The 24,437-nt window shown below is 43.9% G+C and overlaps 1 protein-coding gene across 1 annotated transcript; it reads right to left on the minus strand.

Moving 5' to 3' along the window:
• Window positions 1-256: 256 nt before the first annotated feature.
• Window positions 257-20,273, minus strand: LOC116537215 (double homeobox protein 1-like). Its single transcript, XM_032259275.1, has 5 exons — window positions 20,180-20,273; window positions 12,580-12,725; window positions 6,196-6,301; window positions 2,699-2,844; window positions 257-1,000 (listed from the first exon to the last, which is right to left on the minus strand). The coding sequence occupies exons 1-5, from the start codon at window positions 20,271-20,273 to the stop codon at window positions 728-730; spliced, it is 765 nt and encodes a 254-aa protein (XP_032115166.1). The 3' UTR covers window positions 257-727.
• Between the last annotated feature and the right edge of the window lie 4,164 nt (window positions 20,274-24,437).

Consider the following 24,437-nt stretch of genomic DNA (forward strand, 5'->3'; position numbering starts at 1 on the left):
GTTGCCCAGGCTGGAGTGCAGTGGCACAATCTCAGCTCACCACAACCTCTGCGTCCCGGGTTCAAGCGATTCTCCTGCCTCAGCCTCCAGAGTAGCTGAGATTACAGCCATGGGCCACTGCACCCAGCTAATTTTGTATTTTTAGTAGAGACAGGGTTTCTCCCTGTTGGTCAGGCTGGTCTCAAACTCCCAACCTGAGGTGATCCGCCCGCCTTGGCCTCCCAAAGTGCTGGGATTACAGACATGAGCCACCACGCCCTGCCAAAGATGTAATCTTTTCCTAAGAATCTGTGGCAGACAGGAGTTAACCTAAAAGCCTTAAGGTTGGCATGATCAGTCAAGTGGTGTGATAGCTTTTCAGGGGCTGGGGCCTGCGCTGCCACCAGCGCCTGAGTTTGCCCAGGAGATGCAGGTCTATTAGCAATAAGGGACTGGAGACACCCATTCCAACATTGCATAGAAAGAGCTGTGTCTTACTGGCCCGTCATTGCTGTTTAGGGTCACCAGGCTGAGGCTGAGCCAGATTCTTAAAGGGCAGCACTGCCAGGCCAGTGTGCTTGTTCCCCTTGTCACCTTGGCATCTTCCTTGGTATGGGGGTCAGAAACGAGTCTGCATATGTGACAGCCCCACTCATAGAAGTGGTACTATTGACACAGAATTTCTAAGTGTCAAAGGAGGGAGGAGGGTAAGAGCCCTTTCTCTGCACAGCCTGGGTAGGCTAAAGCGTCATGAGTCTGGTGCCTGACTCATGTAGCTCCCAGAGGGATCCCAAGGAACCAAGGACATGTAGAATGGGAGAAAAACCAGTACAAAGGACTGTTTGCTGCTGAAACACTTGGAAGGAGGAAAGGGACCAGAGCTACATGGGGCAGTAGACAGGCTGCTTTGCTCCATCTTCACAGTCACATGAGGTCTCTGACTTGGGCCTGCTGCCAGGGAATCCACAGATCCACCTCTGCTGGAGTCAGGGTGCCGAGCTCTTCGGTTCTGAAACCATATCTAAGACAGGAAAAGGGATACCTAGACATCAGCAGATGTAAAATTCCAGCTGTTTCTCATAATCTGTTAAGCAAGGAGACTATCAGTGTAAGGCCTAATCTCAGGATTATCTCAGATATGTAAATTGTTCTTTAAAATATACCCAAATTAAGGGTCACTGTTTACAACTTTTTTTTTTCCTAAGACTGAGTCTCACTCTGTCACTCAGGCTGGAGTACAGTGGCGTGATCTCAGCTCACCGCAACCTATGCCTCCCAGGTTCAAGCGATTCTCCTGCCTCAGCCACTCAAATAGCTGGGATTACAGGTGCCCACCACGATGCCCAGCCAATTTTTGTATTTTTTGTAGAGACGGGGTTTCACCATGTTGGCCAAGCTGGTCTTGAACTTCTGACCTCAAGCGATCCATCCGCCTCAGCCTCCCAAAGTGCTGGGATTACAGGCGTGACCCACAGCACCCAACCAGTTTACTTCTGCTTTAAGAAGTATTCTACATTGATTTTCTGAAATCCCAAAGTTGTGAAACTTTATCCATGAATTCTTTTCCCTTTATATTTCTGGAATGACATAATTTTATATTACTCTCATTCTGTTTGTGAAACAGGGGTTCCCAACCCCATGGCTGCTGAACAGGAAGTGAGCAGGAGGCAAGCAAGTATTCCCACCTGAGCTCCGCCTCCTGTCAGATCAGCGGCAGCATTAGATTCTCCTAGGAGCGCAAACCCTATTGTGAACTGCGCATGTGAGGGATCTGAGTCTTATAATAATCTAACTAATGCCTGATAATCTGAAGTGGAACAGTTTCATCTTGAAACTATTTCCCCCCAACCCCATCCTTGAAAAATTGTCTTCCATGCCAGGCATCGTGGCTCATGACTGTAATCCCAGCACTTTGGGAGACTGAGGCAGGTGGATCACCTGAAGTCAGGAGTTCGAGACCCACCTGGCCAACATAGTGAAACCCTGTCTCTACTAAAAATACAAAAATTAGCTGGGCATGGTCGTGCACACCTGTAAGGAGGTGGAGGTTGCAGTGAGCCGAGGTCATGCCATTGCACTCCAGCCTGGGCAACAGAGCAAGACTCCATCTCCTAAAAAAAAAAAAAAAAAAAAGAAATACAAATGAAGGGTTTTGAAAGTTTCTGCCTAGACTACCCTATAAATGTGCTTCAGAAATTACCAACATTTAATGTATATTTAACCACAATCCCCATAATTTGCAAAGACCAGGGATCTTTAACTGGGGCAATCTTATCCTTAACCTGATGGCGGGTCATTGGAAATATTCCTACACTTTTTAGGTTATTACAAAAGCGGGTGGGATGAGGTCAGTGTCTCTACTGGCATTCTGTAGACCCAGGATGCTGATGAACATCCCACCACACAGAGGAGAAAGCCCTCATAGCTGTCAGGCTGAATCAACACTGCCAAGGCTTAGCAACATTGACTCTGTTTTCAAAATATGTCAACTTTCACGTTTCCACTTCTGTCCTGCTATTGTTTCTCAATGTATGCAATATGATTAGAAAACACATCCCTTTGCCAGACTCTAACTTGCAATGCCATATGTTTACTATCCCATGCCTTTGCCCTAGATCACTGAGATAACCCAAAACAGCTCAAATATATCCAGCAGCATCTCAGGAGGCAATACCACTCCTAGGTGGGCCACATTTGGTGCCAAAAACATAAAGTTTACCTGAATTCTGGATTCTGGAAGGCTGGTTTGTTTAGCCAGTTCTTCCCTGGTAGCAATTCCAGGGAATTGATTCTTCTCAAAGGCTTGAACTAGGATACTGGCTTGAGCTCTTGTGATAGATGTTCGAATTCGTCCAGCTTCTTTAGCTACAGAGAACATGGGCACAAAATAGGGTTTTTAGGCCAGTTTTCACATTCAAACCTGAAAAATCAAATTTTTGAATACCATTCTGACAACCTTTACTTTCTCTGAACATGCCCTCTGGAACTCAGCAGCCAGTCCTGTCCCTGGGATAGAACCCCGGAGATGACAGGAGAGCAGGACACTGCACTGCTCGGCAGCTGCAGAAATGGGAGGTTCAAAACCCTTCTGTTTTTGTGATAGAGTTTTGCTCAGGCTGGAGTACACTGGCAAGGATCTTGGCTCCCTGCAACCTCCCCCTCCCAGGTTCAACAATTCTCCTGCCCCAAGTAGCTGAAATTACAGGTGTGTGCCACCATACCCAGCTAATTTTTGTATTTTCAGTAGAAATGGGGTTTCACCATGTTGGCCAGGCTGGTCTCAAACTCCCGACCTCAGGTGATCTGCCCGCCTCGGCTTCCCAAAGTGCTGGGATTACAGGCGTGAGCTACCACACCCAGCCCAAAACCCATCTTGGTAAGAACCTATGTTTCCCCTGAGACAGGAATACAGGATGGTCACAGGAAAATAAAATAATCCAGGCAGCAGTTACATGTGAGTAGAGGCTATAGGCTGACAAGACCCTGAAAAACTGGGTGTTGGCCAGGCATGATGGCTCACACCTGTAATCCCAACACTTTGGGAGACAGAGGTGGGAGGATCCCTATTTTTTTTTTTGAGCGGAGAGAGTTGTGTTTTTTCAACCACATACAATGCACGTATAGGGACCTCTATTTAGGAACTGGTGGCCTACACTCAGCATTGCACAGATAAAAATACCTTCACATTTTAAAAATCAGAATATCCTACACAAGATTTAAGCTGACATCTTAAATCAGCTTAAATTAAATTTAAGCTTAAAAATCAGCTTAAATTTAAGCTGAGCCAAGTTCTGAGTTTTCATGTATAGCTTAAATTTGTATTAAACATATGTTTATTTACAACAAGAAGAGAGAATAAGGGGCAAATAAGGCCATTTTCTATCATGAAACACTGTAAAATATGTACATAAGTTCAAGACCAGCCTGGGCAACATGACAAAATTAACCAGGTGTGATGGCATGTGCCTGTAGTCCCAGCTACTTGCAATGGTGAGATGGGAGAATTGATTGAACCCAGGAGGTCAAGGATGCAGTGAGCCTTAATCATGCCACTGCACTCCAGCCTGGGTGACAAAGTGTGACCGTAGCTCAAAAAATAAAAAAAAAACAAAAACGGATATGTGGCCAGGTACAGTGGCTCACACCTGTAATCCCAGCACTTTGGGAGGCCAAAGTGGGTGGATCATGAAAGTACAGGAGTTCAAGTCTAGCCTGGACAACATGGGAAAATACCATCTCTACAAAAAAAAAAAAAAAAAAAAAAAAAATGTGAAGAAACAAAAAATAAATTTAAAAAAACAGACATGAACAAAGCTGGCTGAGATCACCTGGAACCAACATGGTGCTGGATTTGAGCTAGGTTTCCCCTAGGACCTTCTTATATGCTCATTAATTCCCTAAATTACATACCCACCAGTGTCATGATAGTTCTGGGAACACCAATATTTAGTGTAAAAAGAGGTGACACCATAGTTCTAAGAAATCTCCACCTCTTTCCAAAAATCTTCATAAATATTCCATCCCTTGGATAAGAAACCCATAAAGGTAGCAGCCCAAACCCCTTGCACATGACTTGAATACACCCACACTCCCCTTTCTTGAGTGTATATTAAACTGAAGCAGGAGAAAAGGGTCTGGAGACAGAAAACCCAAGGCCAGTTTGTGCCAACTCCCTGGAACTAGATCATACGGAAAACCCCACCTCTATCCCCAAGTAACAGGGGACCAGAAGCTACTTCTCCTCCATGCTCCCCACCCAACTCCACTGCCTCACAAATGGAAAGTGTCTCTGATTGGCTGCAGGCCACTCTTATTTGCATAAGGTGCCAATTCACTCAATCCTCTGATCTGCGGAGGGCTGCTCCTTTGTTTGCATAGCGTGCCAACTCTGACCACCTCTGGTCAATTCACTGCTGCCTCTATTAGCTGTGGGCCAAATCCTTCATTCACATAGTGGATAACCAACAGAAAGCCTCTAAAGGGTGCTTAAATCCCACAGCACGTTGCAGTCAGGACTCTTGCACCGGTGAGTCTCACTCCCACCCTGTAGAGTGTATTCTCGTTGCAATAAGTCTCTGCTTTTGCTGTTTTATTCTTTTGTTGCTCTGTTTGTTCATTTTGTTCAATTCTTTGTTCAAGATGCCAAAAACCTGGATAACTCATACTCAAGACCTTCCTTCCAGGCACAAAACTGTCATTGGAGAATTATAACTGACAACAGTGATAGACCTGACCTAACCAACTCCATCTTGCTTCTAACAGCCAAGCTGTCCTTGTTCATTAATGGGTGTAGGCCAAACTAATTTTGGGAGGAACTTAGTTTATAGTTTAAAACAAAGATGATAACAGCCCTTTCCCAAAACAACCCCCCTTCTTGGCCTGGGGACTAGACTGCATTTGTAGAACTAACAAGTTAGCCACAAGATTAGAAATTATGGTTTGGAAGCCAAGCAGCTAGAGGCTGCAAGGTTCTGACCCTCCCCAGATTGCTCCTGGGGATAACATCACTATTCTAAAACCTAAGATCCGTGCTTGAGATACTTTGTAGACCCTGTACTTGATGGATCAGCTGGTGCCACCCCGATCAATAAACTGACTTAATCTGATCCCGTGGCCCCTACCCAGGAACAGACTGAGCCCAAGAGGACAGCTTTGATTCCCTAAGATTTCATCTCTGACCTGATCAATCAGCACTCCTGATTCACTGTCTCCCCACCCACCAAATTATCCTTAAAAATGCTGATCCCTGAATGCTCAGGGAGACTGACTTAATAAAACTCCAGTCTCCCACACAGCTGGCTCTGTGAAAATAACTCTGTATTGTAATTCCCCTGTATTGATAAATTGGCTGTCGAGGCAGTGGGTAAGGTGAATCCATTGGGCAGTTACAAGACTTTTCACTTTGCAATGAATCTCCCTGCTTTTACTATTTTCTGACTCATCCTTGAATTCCTTCATGCAATGGTGTCAACAGCCTAAATACCTGCTGGGGTCAAGGTCCCACCTGCATTTGAGGGCCTCCTCCTGGCAACCAGTATCACCCCTACTCCAAATAGTGAGATGACGTCTATATCTCTGACACTAGGATGCCCAGAACTACTATTTGGTCCCTAGTCTAAGCATTCTTTTCAGAAAAATGTGGACACAGCATGCATAGTTGTTTATACACTCAAGGAGATCCATTGAGGAATTGTATTTGGACTGGTGGGTTCTTACCTTGAGTCCTAAACTGAGGATTAGTCTGTCCCTGGGTTTGGTATTCCTCAGAGGAGCATTTTAACCCCAGTCGTCTCTGTCTCGATCTGTGGTTCTGAAACCAAACCTAAGTGGCCCAAGAAGATGTGGGGAAAGAAGAAGATGTAACTCAGATCACTCCACACAACAATCCAATCAAACAAAACTGATCTGGCATCTGCCCTTGGGGTAATATTCATGAGAAAAGCAATGTATTATTTTAAGAATCATGCTATTGCTTTAAATTATTAGCATGAAATTCAGGACAGCATCACTACCAGCCCAAATTAGCATGTCTTCTAATGGTCTCTCCAGTGGTATCCAAAGTCAATTTTCTTAAGACACTGTTTTCAGCCAGGTACAGTGGCTCACGCCTGTAATCTCAGCACTTTGGGAGCTGAGGCAGGTGGATCACCTGAGGTGAGGAGTTCAAGACCAGCCTGGCCAACATGGTGAAAAAAATCTTGTCTCTACTAAAAATACAAAAACTAGCCAGGTATGTTAGTGGGCACCTATAATCCCAGCTATTAGGGAGGCTGAGGTACAAGAATTTCTTGAAGCCTAGTAGAGGACTCTGTCTCAAAAAAAAAAAAAAAAATAATTCTCCCTCTCTCTCTCTCAGTCTCTCTCCCCCATTTGTCAAGTAGGTATTCAACATCTGGGTGTGTGTGTGTGTGTGTGTGTGTGTGTGTCGCCAGCCTGGTCAACATGGTGAAAAAACCCTGTCTCTACCAAAAATACAAAAATTAGCCACATATGGTGGTGGGTGCCTATAATCATAGCTACTAGGGAGGCTGAGGCACAAGAATTGCCTGAGGATTAGTCTGAAGATAGGGAGGCAGAATTCGCCACAGAAAATGGCTGGACTAACATATCTTCACACTTACATCTTACTTATTTTATTCCAGAGCCAGCAATAAATAAAAAGACTCCTGGAAACCCAGACGCCTAGCTTTGAAATTATTTTCACTAACATAACCAATTGGATTTTTGCTTTTTTCCTCATTATAGGAGTAGAAATTGCCACATGTTTTTAAATTATTTCTGAACACTGTATTTGGATAGGAAGGAAATTAAAATATTTTACCCCCAAATATATTTATTTGACATATTTTTTAATGGCTGCCATTTGGTCAGCAAGCAGAAGGGGCCTTGAAAAGCTGTGGTAAGAAGTTTCATCTGTAAAGAGTGTCCATTAGTGTAACCGTTACCCCACCCCTTTCTATGCCTTTCCCAGATCTAGGAGAATGAGAGTCTGACACCTTTGAAAGTCTGAAAATAAACATTTACCAGTGAGTGCAGTGACTCGTGCCTCTAATGCCAGCACTTTGGGAGGCCAAGGCAGGCTGATCACTTGAATTTGAGAGTTTGAGACAAGCCTGGTCAATATAGCAAAGCCTCATCTCTACCAAAGAAAAAAAAATAAGAAAAAATTAGCCATATGCATGTGGCATGCACCTGTAGTCCCAGCTACTCAGAAGGCTGAGGTGGGCAGATTGAACCTGGGAGGTCAAGGCCGCAGTAAGCAAAGGTCACACCACCGCACTCCAGCCTGGGTGACAAACTGAGGTCTTGTCTCAAAACAAAACAAAAAATAACCATTTACCATCTATTCTCTTTGAGGGAGGCCACCTTTCCTAGCCCAGCTTCTTCTCTCTCTTAACCTGTCTTGCCACTAAACCTGATTTACTTGTTTCCGGCCATGCTCCAAGTCTATATTCTTTAGTGGCCTCAGAATGGTATATATAGTTTCCATAACTCTTTGGGAAGTTGGGTCTTCACTGTGAAGGCTCCCGTATACACATTAAATTTCTATGTCGTTTCTCCTGCTGTCTAAGGCATTTGAACCAGAGTGACTCCATCTGGAACAGGGCTGGTTAAAATGAGGCTGAGACCTACTGAGCTGCATTCCCAGGCATTCTTAGTCACACAATGAGACGGAAGTCAGCACAAGATACAGGTTGCAAAGACCTTGCTGATAGAACAGCCTGCAGTAAAGAAGTCAACCAAAACCAAGATGGTCACAAAAGTGACTTTTTTTTCCTTTTGAGACGGAGTCTCTCTCTGTGGCCCAGGCTAGAGTGCCATCTTAGCTCACTGCAACCTCCGCCTCCTGGGTTCATGTGATTCTCATGCCTCAGTCTCCCAAGTAGCTGGAATTACAGGCAGGCACCACAACACTCGGCTAATTTTTTGTATTTTTACTAGAGACTAGGCTTCATTGTGTTGCCCAGGCCAGTCTCCAACTCCTGAGCTCGGGCGCCCTGCTGGCCTCAGCCTCCTGAAGTGCTGAGATTACAGGCTTGAGCCACTGCCCCGTCTAATTAAAATACATTGGCATCCCAAAAGTCACTCCCACCAGCACTCTGACAGTTTACAAATTCCATAGCAACATCAGGAAGTTACCCTATATGGTCGAAAAAAGGGAAGAATCCTCAGTTCTGAAAAATCTCCACCCCTTTCCTGGAAAACTCTTCAATAATGCACCCCTTATTTAGCATAAAATCAAGTAATAACTATAATTAGTTGAGTAGCCTACTTTGCTGCTCTGCCTATGGAGTAGCTATTCTTTTTCCTTTACTTTCTTAATAAACTTGCTTTCATTTTATGGATTCACCTCCAACTCTTTCTTTCGGAGATCGAAGAACTCTCTTGGGGTCTGGATCAGGACCTCTTTCCAGTAACACTATTAATCAATTGTAATTCCATCAAGTCATTCCATTGTAAGATTTGTAACTTCATGATGACCAATGTCTATTGTAAACCCGAATATAAAATCCTAAGGCCCCCCCAGCCAACTGAATGGACTTCCTTCTCCATCCGGGCTCTCTTAAAATTTAACCCTGCTGGGTGAGGTGGCTCATGCCTGTAATCCTAGCAGTTTGGAAGGCCGAGGCAGGCGGATCACGAGGTCAGGAGTTCAAGAACAGTCTGACCGACATGGCGATGCCCTGTCTCTACAAAAAATAGCAAAATTAGCAGGCGTGGTGGCATACGCCTGTAATCACAGCTACTCAGGAGGCCGAGACAGGAGAATTGCTTGAACCCGGGAGGCAGAGGTTGCAGAGAGCCAAGATTATGCCATTGAACTCCAAGCTGGGGGACAGAATGAGATTCTATCCTCAGAAAAAAAAAAAAAAGTTTAACCTAAGAGACTGGTTCAGGCCTGCATTAACATCAACACAGACCTTAAGTCCGATAAGGAGCGTTTACAATCTATTCTCTCTGAAGCCTGCTACCTGGAGGCTTCATCTGCATGATAAAATACTGATCTCCACAAAGTCTTCTGGCAGCCCAGACATTTTCTTTTTTCTTTTTTCTTTTTTTTTTTTTTTTGAGATGGAGTTTCGCTCTGGTCACCCAGGCTGGAGTGCAATGTCGCCATCTCAGCTCACTGCAACCTGTACCTCCCAGATTCAGGCAATTCTCCTGCCTCAGCCTCCCAAGTAGCTGGGATTACAGAGGCCTGCTACCATGCCCAGCTAATTTTTGTATTTTGGGTAGAGACGAGGTTTCACCATATTGACCAGGCTGGTCTTAAACTCCTGAACTTCAAATGATCTGCCTGCCTCGGCCTCCCAAAATTTCTGGCAGTGAGCCACCATAGCTGGCCTTGTATTTCTTAAAGTGCTTAATTGAAGTCTCATATCTACTTAGAATGTATAAAAGCAAGTTGCATCCCAATTATCTGGGGCACGTGTTCTCAGGACTTCATAAGGGCTGCATCATGAGCCAGGGTCACTCAGATTTGGCTCAGTAAATTTATTTTACAGACATTATGCAGAAGTTAAAAAACTAAAAGTAAAAAAAGAAAGGCTGCCTGCAGTGGCTCATGCCTGTCGTCCTTGGTCTCTGGGAGACTGAGGCAGCTGGATCACCTGAGGTCAAGAGTTCGAGACCAGCCTGGCCAACATAAGAAAACCCCATCTCTACTAAAAATACAAAAATTAGCCGGGCCTGGTGGTGGGCACCTGTAATCCCAGCTACTCAGGAAGCTGAGGCAGGAGAATCGCTTGAACTCGGGAGACAGAGGTTGCGGTAAGCTGAGATCGTACCACTGTACTCCAGCCTGGGCAACAGAGCAAAAACTCCGTCTCAAAAGAAAAAAAAAAAAAGAAAGAAAGAAAGGGAAAAAGGAGAAAAAGGAAAAAAGAAGAAAAAGAACCAAAAAGTTAAAAAAACAACAAATACGAAGTATTTTACAGAGTTTAACTCTTTTCGTTGGCACTATTGAGCAGCTCTTAATTCCCAAGCATTGTGCTCGAAAGCTGTATTTGTTCTCTAAATTAATCAAAATATTTTCAGTTAAAAAGTCTTACGCACAGCTGGAATCTAAACTAATGAAGACATTTGTAAATTCTCTGAGAGTTAACAGCACCTTACATTGTTTCCTGGTCTTTCCTTCTCACTATAGTTTCCAGTGAGCTCAGTGCCTCTCAGGCAGCAAATCACCAAGTGTTCTCACGTGCAGCAATTTTATTACTGGAATTTGAGTAAATCCTATCTCCCATACCCAGAACAGATCATCTAAACATGAAACTGCCTTTGCAAAAATTATAACAGTGAGAAAATTATGACAGTGAAAGAGATCTGATCTAACCAGCCCCCATCTTGCCTTTATTAATTAATTTATTTTTGGGACAGAGTCTTGCTTTGTGGCCCAGGCTAGAGTGCAGTGGTGCAATATTGGCTTCTGCAACCTCCGCCTCCAGGGCTCAGGCTATTCTCCTGCCTCAATCTCTCAAGTATCTGAGACTGCAGGTGCATGCCATCACACCCAGCCCCAGCTTTCCTTTAACCTCCAAACTGCCCTTAGGCATTCCTGGGCTTGGGCCAAGCTAACTTTGAGAGACATTTAGTTTATAGCTTACATGATAATAGCCCTTCCCTAAAACAGCCTTTGTAAAGGTAGCGAAATACCACCAGGATAGGAGCTAGGAGCCTGAATTCTGCTGAGGTGTGGACTGAAAGATTACCAGCCAGGGCTCCACACTTCCCCAATTACCCCTGCAGATAACACCACTATTGCAGAATCTGAGATTGGCCTTTTGAGCCACTTTTCCAGGCTTTTGCACTTCTGACAACTGACAGCACCACCCAGATGCAGACTAGCACAGGACCATATTCCACACTCCTATGATTGCATGCCCAACCAATCAGGTATCTCATCCATTCCCTTACCTGCCAGACTATCCTTGAAAAATTCTAGCCTCTGAAATTTCAGGGAGGTTGATTTAAGCAGTAACTACATCTCCACATGGTGTGGCCAACCTCCTGTCAATTAAATTCTTTATTGCTAAGCCATGGTTTTGGTCAATTGGTTTCATCTGCACAGTAGGCAGGATGAACTCATCAGGCAATTACAAACATAAGGAAATTTTATTCTCTTATTTTCAAAAATTGGGGTTATTATAACTAACTAATCAGAGATTATAGATTAGAAGCTAAAACCTGAACTCAATTTTTACCCCTAAAAAGACATATTCACTTATCTTCATTGGTTTAAATACCATCTCACATGGGACAACATATACTTTATCTTTTTAATAACTTTAAAAAAATTATCTTAATTATTGCATCAATAATTTTATTCAAATAATATAGGATTTTAAACATTCTGGCATATGAATCATATTAAGGACATTAAAAAAAAACTAGGGCCAGATGTGGTGGCTCAATCTATAATCTTAGCACTTTGGGAAGCTGAGGTGGGAAGATTGCAGCTGGGTGCGGTGGCTCACACCTATAATCCCAGCACTCTGGGAGGCTGAGGCAGGCAGATCACCTGAGGTCAGGAGTTCCAGACCAGCCTGGCCAACATGGTAAAGCCCCCTCTCTACTAAAACTGTGAAAATTAGCCAGGGATGGTGGTGCATGACTGCAGTCCCAGCCACTCGGGAGGCTGAGGCAGCAGAATCATTTGAACCCGGGAGGCGGAGGCTGAAGTGAGCCAAGATGGAGCCATTGCACTCCAGCCTGGCAACTGAGTGAGACTCAGTCTCAAAAAATTAATAAATTAGCTGGGCATGGTGGCATGTGCCTGTGGACCCAGCTACTCGGAAGGCTGAGATGGGATGATTGACTGAGCCCAGGAAATCAAGGCTGCAGTGAGCTGTGATTGAGCCATTACACCCCATTCCGAGTGATAGTGACATCCTGTCTCAGAAAAAAAAAAAAAAACAGAAAAAGAAAAAGAAAAAAAAAGAGATACACAGAGTTGTTGCTTTTGTTTTATTTTTTTTTTCATTACATAACAGGAATAAACTTCTTGGCAAAATATGAGGCCTAAGAGAACTGCTTGAAAGTGCTTAGCCTACCTTTTCTCTTTACCTTACCTTTGAGAGAAAATAGAAACTTCATGCCTACCTGAATTCTAGACTCTGGAATGTCAATTTCTTTGGCCAGTTGATTCCTGGTAGCTATGCCAGGATAGGGATTCTTTTCAAACCACGCCTGGAGGGTATCTTTTTGATGCTGGTTCAAAACAATCCTCTTTCGACGGGCCTCTCTTTCTAGTGAAAGAGCAAAGAAGAAAAGGAATAAAAGAAGAATATGAAGAATGTGTTTACAGGTTTAAATTGTTGGCATGGACACATACTTTATGTTTATTTCAGATGGAAAGCTAATATATCCAATGATCACTCTATGTTTTCACTTTAGCAACACATCCTAAGTCATGCTAATAAGGATACATAGAGGGATAAGTTCATATTTTAGGAAATACGATAGGTAATGATCTATGTATACAGAGCAAAAGCTTACAGAAATTCCACAATGGTGGTAGTATATGCAAGAAAATAGGAAGCAATAGAATTAGAAAAATGCATAAAATAAAACAAGTAGCCGGCTGTGGTGGCTCACGTCTGTAATCCTAGCACTTTGGGAGGCGGAGGTGGGTGGATCACCTGAGGTCAGGAGTTCAAAACCAGCTTGGCCATCATGGTAAAACCCCATCTTAAAAAATAAATAAATAAATAAAACAAGTAAATATCCTGTAAAAAACTAAAAGGTTAAAACATATCCTTCTAATCACGAATCATGATTGTGATTTAAACTTTCTCTTTTTTTTTTTTGGAGACAAGAGTCTCGCTCTGTCGCCCAGGCTGGAGTGCAGTGGCGTCATCTCGGCTCACTGCAATCTCCGCTTCCTGTATTATATCGGACCGAGAGTAGAAAGTTAGCACCAAGACAAAAGTATGCCAGATTGCAGGGTCATTTATTATGCCGGCAACCACAGAGGACTCACGTCTCTCCAACCTTTGGCATTGAAAGGAGGGTGCCAAGACTTTTTATACCCGAAAAAACACCTTGGGATTGGGGGTGAGGAGAGGGGATGGGGATGAAAAGGCTTCAGACATTCCGAGGGCTAGTGGATTCTGTAAATCATCTCCTGGGCGGAGACGAGGGCTCCGGATATTCCAAGGGCCAGGGGACTCTTGTCATTCGGTTTGTTACTTAAGTGTTTTACAGAAGTCAAGATCAACATTTGTTTATACATTATCTGGGTAAGGTGAAAATCACAGACCTTAGTTACTTATTACAAGTCGCAGGAGCCAAGATGGCATGGGTTAGGACTGCTTGCCTGTCACATTAGGGCCACAGAGAGCAGTTTTGATAAGCAAAGTTTAAGCAGCTTTACATAGTGGGCATTTTTCAGAGCAAGCTAGCAGCTTGATTTACAGAAGCCAAACACAGCTTTATCTTATAAAATGGCGTTGCTCAGGTTCTGGCTCTAGGTCAGCACAATATCACACTGGGTTCAGGCGATTATCCTGCCTCAGCCTCCCGAGTAACCGGGATTAAGGGGCCCGCCGCTACGCCCCTTAATCCCAGTTAGCTGCGCCTAGCAAATTTTTGTTTTTAGAAGAGACAGGGTTTCAGCACGTTCGGCAGGCTGGCCTTGTACTCCTGACCCCAGGTGATCCGCTCACCTCGGCCTCCCAAAGTGCTGGGATTACAGGCGTGAGCCACTGGTCCCGGCTGCGATTTAAACTTTCATAAACTCTGGAAAACAAACAAGGCCTTTGGCATCAACACAGAGAACAGCTCACAGGCTGATAGGCGCTTACCATTTGAACTTTTGGCCAAATCCATCCTGGGAAGAGTGGCCTGGATTCCAGAGTCTAGTGGCTTCACTGAACAACTCCCAGGAACCTAAGATACAACACAACTCGGAGTGCCCCACCCACTTCTCGACCTCTTGACCTCAGGTGATCGGCCCACCTGACCTCCCAAAATGCGGGAACTACAGGCCGGAGGCGCAGAGCCTAGCTGCACCCATTTCTTAAATACCTTTCCACTTAAGTCCTTATTTAAATATTTAACACCACTTAAAAGGAATTTGAAGTAATCAGATGAAGGGTAAGTTGAATTTTAAGTAGAAGTACAGATTCCACTAGGTAATTTTGCATCTATTACACTTCTCCAAACATGACTTTGGTTCTGTGCTCCCTAGTTTACGTGTATTTAAGCATTTTGTTCTCTGGGTTCAGGTTCTTTTATTTCTTAATTATTTTGGGTTGGCCATATTATTTAACGAATGGAGAGTCTCATTTTGTAGTTTCCACATTTTCCTCAGCCTTTCCTGAAATGTATTTTATTCCATCATCAATGTGGTAGTCTGGCTATGTCAAGCTGGCTAGTCTAAGCGCTGCAGTTTATCAATCAAACATTAATGCAGGTGTTGCTACAACTGCATTTTGCAGGTGTGGTTAATATATAAAATCAACTGGCTTTGCCTAAAGCCAGTTATTCAATATAATGTGAGTGGGACTGATCCAATCAGAGCAAAGCTCTCTTGAGGCAGAAAATCCTACCAGTGAAGAGCAACTTTAGCTCCTGCCTGAGAGTGTCGGCTTACCTTTCCAGGTATCCTTCCCTACAAATGTCCTTCTTGCCTAGTCAGCCCCCACAATTGTATAAGTCAATTCCTTGAAAACTGATTCTGTTTCTTTGGTCAAATTTTGACTGACACGGACTTCAGTACTGTTGGTGGCTGTATAACAAAAGAGCTTGTCTGGGCGTGGTGGCTCACGCCTGTAATCCCAGCACTTTGGGAAGCCGAGGTAGGCGGATCACCTGAGGTCGGGAGTTTGAGACTAGCCTGACCAACATAGAGAAACACCATCTCTACTAAAAATACAAAAAAATTAGCTGGGCGTGGTGGCAGATGCCTGTAATCCCAGCTACTCAGGAGGCTGAGGCAGGAGAATCACTTGAACCTGGGAGGTGGAGGTTGCAGTGAGCTGAGACGCGCCATTGCACTCCAGCCTCGGCAACAACAGCAAAACTCCGTCTAAAAAAAAAAGAATATTATAGACGAGTTTTCTGAATTGATTCTGGGTTTCTGAAATTAGTTCTCTAATGAAATAAACTTTAAGGGCACTAATGACTAGTTCCAGTAATAGAGAGGGCACTGGGTTCATGACTAAATGTGGCAATTCATCCTCATTGGACACTCCTAATCATACCAACAGAAAGCATCAGAGGCTAACACTGAGTCCCCAGGATGGCACCATCACCCAGGGTGATAAGCTATATAGCTAGAGGAAAAATAATTACATTAGACCACTACCTCTGTGGGAAAAAAATGAAGTTTGTTCTTACTGGAATAGACACGCTACATGTGATTTTGCCTTCCCTGCACTCAACCCTTTGGCCAAAAGAACTACCTGTAAATTTACAGAATACCTTATCTCCTGTCATGGTACTCCATATATAACATTGCTTCCAACCAAGGAACTCACTTCCTAGCAAATGAAGTAAAGCAATGGGCCCACATTCATGGATCGTGGATTCACTAGTTTTGTCGTGTTTCTTAGCATCTTGAAGCAGATGGCTTTTTTTTTTTTTTTTTTTTTTTTTGACAGAGTCTCACCCGTTGCCTAGGCTGGAGTGCAGTGGCATGATCTCAGCTTACTGCAACCTCCACTTCCCATGTTCAAGCGATTCTCCTCCCTCAGCCTCCCAAGTAGCTGGGATTACAGGCATGCGCCACCATGCCCAGCTAATTTTGTATTTTTAGTAGAGATGGGTTTTCACCATGTTGGCCAGGCTGGTCTCGAACCCCTACCCTCAGGTGACCTACCAGCCTCAACTTCCCAAAGTGCAAGGATTACAGATGTCAGCCACCGTGCCTGGCTCAACTGACTTTAAATAAGTGGTCCTGATTACTGAATTAGTTGGAAAAAAAGGCCTTCAAAACAGAACTGAGTCTTCCATGAAGAAGAAATTCTGCCTTTGAACAGCAGCATCAGCTCTTGCCCAAGAGTTCCAACCTTTCCTATGGAGTTTGGACATTCCCAAGTGAGCCTCCACAATCACATAAACCAGTTCTTGGCAATAAATCTCTAAATAATACTGGTTCTCTTTCTCGGTTGGAACTCTGATGGATACAATCATCCCATTGTTTATTTTGGTAAAATGACATAATAGGAAAACTTATATGGGTAGATTTGTCTCTGGAGACAGGCCATGGGTGATACAAAACTTTTCTGAATCCTAGAAAGATGACAGCCTGGCTGGGCACGGTGGCTCACTCCTGTAATCCCAGCACTTTGGGAGGCCAAAGTGTGCAGATCATTTGAGGTCAGGGGTTTGAGACTAACCTGGCCAATATGACAAAATCCCATCTCTACTAAAAAATACAAAAATTAGCCGGGCGTAGTGGCATATGCCTGTAGTTCCAACTACTTGGGAGGCTGAGGCAGGAGAATTGCTTGAATCTGGGAGGCAGAGGTTGCAGTGAGCTGAGATAGCACCACTGCACTCCAGCCTGGACAATGGAGACTTTGTCTCAAGAAAGAGAGAGAGAGAGAGAGAGAGAGAGAGAAGGAAGGGAGGGAGGGAGGGAGACAGAAAAAAAGGCAGGCAATTAAAAGAAAGATGACATTTATGCCACTGTAAATTTTTGGTAAATCTGTGTCGGTTGTGAATACCTGGAAGTCAGAAGTGAGAAAAATAATGAAAACAGAATATCACTATCATGACTCACCTGCTCTTAGCTGGTACTGTACATAGCGGAATATTGTACATAGAGTACATGAAGAAAGAAATGAGTTCAGAAAGAAATATTTTGCTTAAGAGGGTGAAGAAAATGGAACAGAAAGAACACATCACTGTAAGGTAAGACCTACAGATATATTTTCTCATTTTAAATAAGGAAATAAAAACCTAGAGGCCCACACCCTAACAACAACTATATATATATACTCAAACCTGGGTTATACCTGTCACACCGTTGGTTAAAAGCAGAAAAGAGGCAAGATGGACAACTAGAAGCCACTGGAGGATGCTTTATCCACGAAGAGGAACCAAAACATTTGGTTTGGCTCACATTTCAAAACAGCTTATTTATTTATTTTTTTTTTTGAGAGAAAGTTTTTCTATTGTTACCCAGGCTAGAGTATAATGGCATGATCTCAGCTCACTGCCACCCCCACCTGCCAGGTTCAAGTGATTCTCCTGCCTCAGCCTCCCAAGTAGCTGGGATTACAGGCATGAGCCACCACGCCTGGCTAATTTTTTGTATTTTTGTTGAGACAGGGTTTCTCCATGTCGGTCTGCTGGTCTTGAACTCCCGACCTCAGATGATCTACCTGCCTCGGCCTCCCAAAGTGCTGGGACTACAGGCGTGAGCCACCATGCCCAGCTCAAACATCTCTTAAGAAAATACCAAGGGTCAATGGAGAGACCACGCATACACCATGGTTTTAGAGGATGGAAGATCACAGCCTACTTGGAGTTGCCGTGTGCCATGAGATCTAATATACAGCATAGTGTCTGTAATAAATAATACATACTGGGCGTGGTGGCTCACGCCTGTAATCCCAGCACTTCGGGAGGCCAAGGCAGGTGGATCACTTGAGTTCAGGAGTTTGAGACCAGCCTGGCTAACATGGTAAAACCCCGTCTCTACTAAAAATACAAAAACTAGCCAAGCATGGTGGCGAGCATCTGTAATCCCAACTACTTGGGAGGTTGAGGCGGGAGAATTGCTTGAACCTGGGAGGAGAAGGTTGCAGTGAGCCAAGATCATGCTAGTGTACTCCAGCCTGGGAGACAAAGTCAGACCCCGTCTCAAAAATAAATAAATAAATAAATTATACAATATTTGAAAGTTGCTAAGAAAGTAGATTTTGAATGTTTTCACCATGATGAAAGATAACTATGTGAGATGATGATACATTCATTAACTTCATTGTGGTAATCACCTCACAATATATACATATATCAAAACATCATGTTGAACACCGTAAATATATACCATTTGTCTCTGTGTGTTTTCTGAAATTCATTTCTTTATTTCTAATTTTTCTTTTTCTTCCTTTTTTTTTTTTTTTTTTGAGGCAGATTTCATTCTTGTTGCCCAGGCTGAAGTGCAATGACACAATCTCAGCTCACTACAACCTCCACCTCCTGGGTTCAAGTGATTCTCCTGCCTCAGCCTCCTGAGTAGCTGGGATTACAAGCATGCGTCACCATGCCTGGCTAATTTTGTATTTTTGGTAGAAATGAGGTTTCACCATGTTGGTCAGGCTGGTCTCAAACTCCTGACCTCAGGTGATCTGCCCACCTCAGCCTCCCAAAGTGCTGGGATTACAGGCTTGAGCCAACTCACCTGGCTCTTTTTTTTTTCTTTTTCATCATGTAGTACATCCATGTAGTGAAATTTATTTCTTACATGCTAGGAATCCACAGTCAAGGGGCCACAGCTGGTCGGCTTTTGGTAAGGGCCTCATTCTACGTCACAACATGGTGGACGGCATCACATGGAAAGAGGCAGGCAGGAGACAGAGCCAAACAGGATTTTATAACAGACCCACTCTCATGATAACTCATTCCCCATCATCCCTACTCACCCATCAACCCACTCATTCAGAAACAGATTAATCCATTCATGAAGGCAGAGGCTTCATGCTCGTTATCTCTTAAAGGACTCATCTCTCATCTCTTAATACTGTTACATTGCAGATTAAGTTTCAGCATGAATTTCAGAGACGACAAACAAATCATAGCACCATTTTTGTCAATTACACCTCTAGAAGAATTTCACAATTTTACTTAATCTTTCCAGTGAATATTTGATTTTGCAATTAGATTTTGGTTATGGGATATAATGCACAAAGAAATAAACTTTTGTAAAAACCATAATTGTTTCTCTTTCTTTCATTTATCAGTCTAGGTATTTATAAAACTCAGCTTGACTTTTTAAAAAAAACTGTAGAATGGGCTGGGCACGGTGACTCATGCCTGTAATTGCCCACTTTGGGAGGCTGAGGTGGGCGGGCAGATCACAAGGTCAAGAGATGGAGACCATCCTGGCCAACATGGTAAAACCCTGTCTCTACTAAAAATACAAGAATTAGCTGGGTGTGGTGGTACGTGCCTGTAGTCCCAGCTACTTGAGAGGCTGAGACAGGAGAATTGTTTGAACCTGGGAGGTGGAGATTGCTGTGAGCCGAAATCATACCACTGCAATCCAGCCTGGTAACAGAACAAGACTCTGTCTCAAAAAAAATGTTTTCTTTAATTGTAGAATGGACATGCAAATAGGCAGATATTCCCCTTTGAGACTCAGCTTCTCCTATTCTTGAGGAAATCAGAAATCAACATATCTACAGCTGACATTTCAACTATTGTTGTGATGGGCTACCAAAGGCATGAAGCGACAGAAGATCTAAGATCCGCATGAAGCACTTGTAAGTTGATAGAAACATCAGTTACATTTCCTACAAGAATTTCTTTTGGCCACATCAAATCTGAGCTAAGAACTATAATCCACTTTTCAAGAAAGCAAATATTCACCTGAAAGAAAACTCTGGACAGGGGAGGCTGCAGAGGGGCAGGCTAGTTCCTTTAAGGAGACACCCTGAGATCACCAGAGACTATCCAAACTTCCAAATCCCCACAGCAGGCTCCCCACTGCACCTGGACTGCCACCTGCCACTCAGAGGACAGACCCCACTGTCAGGATATGGGCTGGCGTCAGGAAGTGCGGGGATCCCTCTGCGGCCAGGGCAGCTGTTTCTTCCCAGAGCACACACTGTGCTGCCAGCCATCAGGCCTTCCAGTGGGATCCAGGCCCAGGCCACACCCTGAGACATCTGACACAGCTGGGGGGCTTAAGAGTCCCCAGGGGCCAGGGCTCTGCATGGCAGATCAGCTGTGAGGTGTGTCTATCCTGGGTGGCAGGGGCCAGATGCCCTGTAACCAGCCACAGGAACTTGGCCCCATGGGTAGGCAGGAGGTGGTGGTGTCATCAACCACGGGGCACGGGGTATCTGCAGCACTTCCAGGAGAGAGGAGCCTGGAGGGGTCCTCAGCGCTGCAGGATTGGAGTCAGCTATGGTGTCTCCAGACACTCACATACTGTCCTGACAACAAGTGGCAGCAGTCAAGCGACTTCTCTCTCCAGGCTCAGTCCCACGGTCTGAGGGGAGACAAACTCAATGCTCTCCCATTGCCTTGGGTCTGGCTCAAAGGCAACGACGGCACTGTCGGGGCTGGACTTCCTGTGGACACAGTTGGAGTCAGGCTTGGGGTCTGACTCTTGAGACCAGGAGTTTGAGCCCAGCCTGGCCAACATGGTGAACCCCATCTCTACTAAAAATACAAAAATTGGCCAGATGCAGTGGCATGTGCCTGTGGTCCCAGCTAATCGGCTGGCTGATGCAGAAGAATCACTTAAACCTGGGAGGCAGAGGTTGCGGTGAACTGAGATTGTAACACTGCACTCCAGCCTTGGTGACAGAGCTAAACTCTGTCAATAAATAAATAAATGAAATACAGCTCTTGGCCTGGCACAGTAGCTCATGCCTATAATCTCAGCATCTTAGAAGGCCAAGGTGGGAGGATTGCTTGACCTCAAGAGTTCAAGGTCAGCTGGGCAACATAGTGGGATCCCTGTCTCTACAAAAACAAGTTTGAAAATGAGCCAGGCACGGAGGCACACACTGGCAGTTCCAGCTACTTGGGAAGCTGACATGGGGGATTGCCCGGGAGGTCGAGGCTGCAGTGAGTCTTGATTGTGCCACTGTACTTTAGCCTCTCCAGATTTGTAGGTCTCATAATTTTAAGCCATTATCCTCCACCATCCTTTGCTTTAAGTTGTCATATAATGACATCAGTTTTTCTGGAATCGCATTAGGGTCTATACATGTGATTTTCTTATAGATATCCTGCACTCACATCAAAGCTGCATTTTCTCTCTTTCTCTCTCTTTCTTTCCTTTCTTCTTCTCTCCTTTTTTTTTCTAGACAAGGCCTTCATCTCCTGGGCTTACGTGATTCCCCTGCCTCAGCCTCCCGAAGTGCTGGGATTACAGGCATGAGCTACTACATCCAGCCAAAAACTGCACTAGATAAAAACGTATTTGGCAAAAAGATCAAGGTTTCGCGTCTGCTGGGATGGCTGCAGTGATGACATTGAGAATTTCCTTTTCTTTCTTTACAACGGATCTTAGGCTGGATCATTTATCTTGAAATGGTGGGCAACGGCAACTGCAGGCCTCTGTCTACAGCACATGTCAATCAATCCACCGTTTGCTTGTAATGCCATGACTTTTCTCTGCTTCTTGGGAGCACTTCCAGCATCACCAGTGGCACTTCATATGCATCCTAATGTGTTCTTCAGGTTTATGGTATTGCACTAAACATGAAAAATACATGAGAACCATGATGGATCAGGTTTCACGGTGATACACAATCTACAGGAGAGACAGGTGCTCACGCGGAGACGGCTAGTGTCACATGGCATTTGAAGTGAACACTCTCGACACTAGCTCACGGCAATGGCAGCAGGAGTGGTGGCAGAATTACTCCAGTAGTACAGTGCGCTCCCATTAATCTGTGCAGTTATGACTTAATACTGCATCTTTACGTTTGTTTATGTTTCTCTGGGCTGAATAGCACCATGTACTGTGTTTGTGTGTGTAACTTTTGATAAATGTTAACTGTTTATAATAGATTTCTGTATATTTTATGGTACTAAATGATAAAAATAAACTAGTGTCTACATATATTTTATGCATATTCATGACATACCTTTTTTTTTCTTTTTGTTGAGAGGGAGTCTCACTCTGTCACCTAGGCTGGAGTGCAATGGCACAATCTTGGCTCACTGCAATCTCCACTTCCTAAGTCCTGATTCAAGCGATTCTCCTGCCTCAGCCTCCTGAGTAGCTGGGATTCCAGGCACGCATCAGCATGCTCAGCTCATTTTTGCATGACATACCTTTTTTTCTCAACTTGTTCAATATTTCTAGGATACAAGTTTCATCTACAAGTTTCTTCAAATGGTTACACATCTCCAAAGGATTTTTCAAAATATTTATCGAAAACAACCCGGGCCAGGTGTGGTGGTTCATGCCTATGATCCCAGCAATTTTGGAGGCCAAGATGGGAGGGTTGCTTGAGTCCCAGAATTTGAGACCAGCCTGAGCAACATAAGGAGACCCTGTGTCTATCTAAGAAGATTTCATTTAAAAATTTTTTAAGAAAAAATCTGTATATAGGTGCACCCATGTAGTTCAGACTTGTGTTGTTCAAGGGTCACCACTGTACACGTGGTGACTATATGAAACAGAAGACAAAAAGTTCGTCTTATTTCCCCATCTGATCTCACTTTAAAGAGGTGTTTAGGTCTGAGAATTTTCACACCTGTGAGGTTCCACAGTCAGGATGCCGAAGAGTGGCACCCCGCTTGCTGGAGTCCAGCCCTCCCCACCACACCCTGCTGACTGGTGCTGCACCTTCCATCCCTGTCACACTGTTGTCTCGGAAGGTCGTGTGGGTGGAGACACACAGCATGGGATCTTTGTAACTGGTTGCTTTCACTAAGAATCATGTTTTTGAGCTCCATCCCCATTGCTCTGTGTGTCAGTGGCCTGTTCCTTTTGATTGTGGAATGGTGTTTGCCTGCACAGGGAGACACAGGTGGTTACCCCTTCATCAATGGGAGGACGTGTGGTTGTGTCCAGATTTGGATGATTATGGATAGAGTTGCTATAAACATTTGTATAGAGGTTTTCATGGGAACACAATTTTTCCTTTCTCCAGGGAAAATAGCTGTGGGACTGCTGGGCCATGTGATTTAACAGAGCTGTCAAACTACTTTCCTGGCACCTCACTACCTCACTATGGTTTGATTTGCATTTCCCGAATGACTAGTGTTGACGATCTCTCATAGGCTTACTGTGCTCCAAATAGAGCATCCTCTTTGGTGAGGGTCCAAGTCTTTTACCCATTTTTGTTTGGATGGTTCTCTAACTGTTGATTTTGAGAATTCTTTGTATATGTCAAATACTTTCTTTGTTGGATGTGTGGTTTGCAGATATTCTCTCCCAATCTGTAGCTGTCTTTTCAGTCTCTTTTGCTATATTGTTTCATTTTGATCAAGTCTAATTAATGGATTTTTGCTTTTATGTGCACTTGGCGTCTTGTCTAAGAACTCTTTCCCTAATCTCAAGTTATGAAGATTTCTTCCTATGTTTTCTTCCAAAACTTTACACACACACATACACACACACACACACACACACACACACACACACAAACACAGTGGAATATTATTTAGCCAGATCAATGACATCCTGTCATTCATGACAACATGAATGAGCCTGGAGGACATTATGTTAAGCAAAATAAAACAGACACAGAAAGATGTTCGCATTCATATGTGGGAGCTAGAACAATTTTGAACTCATGAAAGTAGAGAGTAGAATTGTGGGCATTAGATGCTAGAAAGTGTAGGGAGGAGAGGAGGCTGGGGAGAGGCTGGGTAACATACAAAATGACAGCTAGATAGGAGGAATGAGCTCTGTTCTGAAACACTGTAGAGTGAATGTGGTTAACAAGAATTTATTGCATATTTTCCAAAAGCTAGGAGAGAGGATTTTGAATGTTCACAAAACAAAGAAATGAAAATGTCTGAGGTGTTGGATATGCTAATTACCCTGACTTGATCATTTACACATTGTATACACATATGGAAATATCACCCTGTATCCCATAAACATATGCAATTATTACATGTCCACTAAAAATGAAAGAATTAACTATCACAGTGATGAGCCCAGGAGCTCAAAAACAACTTTTCGAGTTCCCTGTCCTGAACTCCTCACATGCCATAATTTCCCTGGTCCTTGCCAGCTCCTAGGAGCTCATCTTTTCAGAGCGTCACCCAAGCAAGGGGATTATTTACTTCATTCTACACCTTGCTTGCTG

This window comes from Sapajus apella, unplaced genomic scaffold, assembly GCF_009761245.1.
Source record: "Sapajus apella isolate SASKATOON/1434 unplaced genomic scaffold, GSC_monkey_1.0 scaffold107, whole genome shotgun sequence".
NCBI lineage: Eukaryota > Metazoa > Chordata > Mammalia > Primates > Cebidae > Sapajus > Sapajus apella.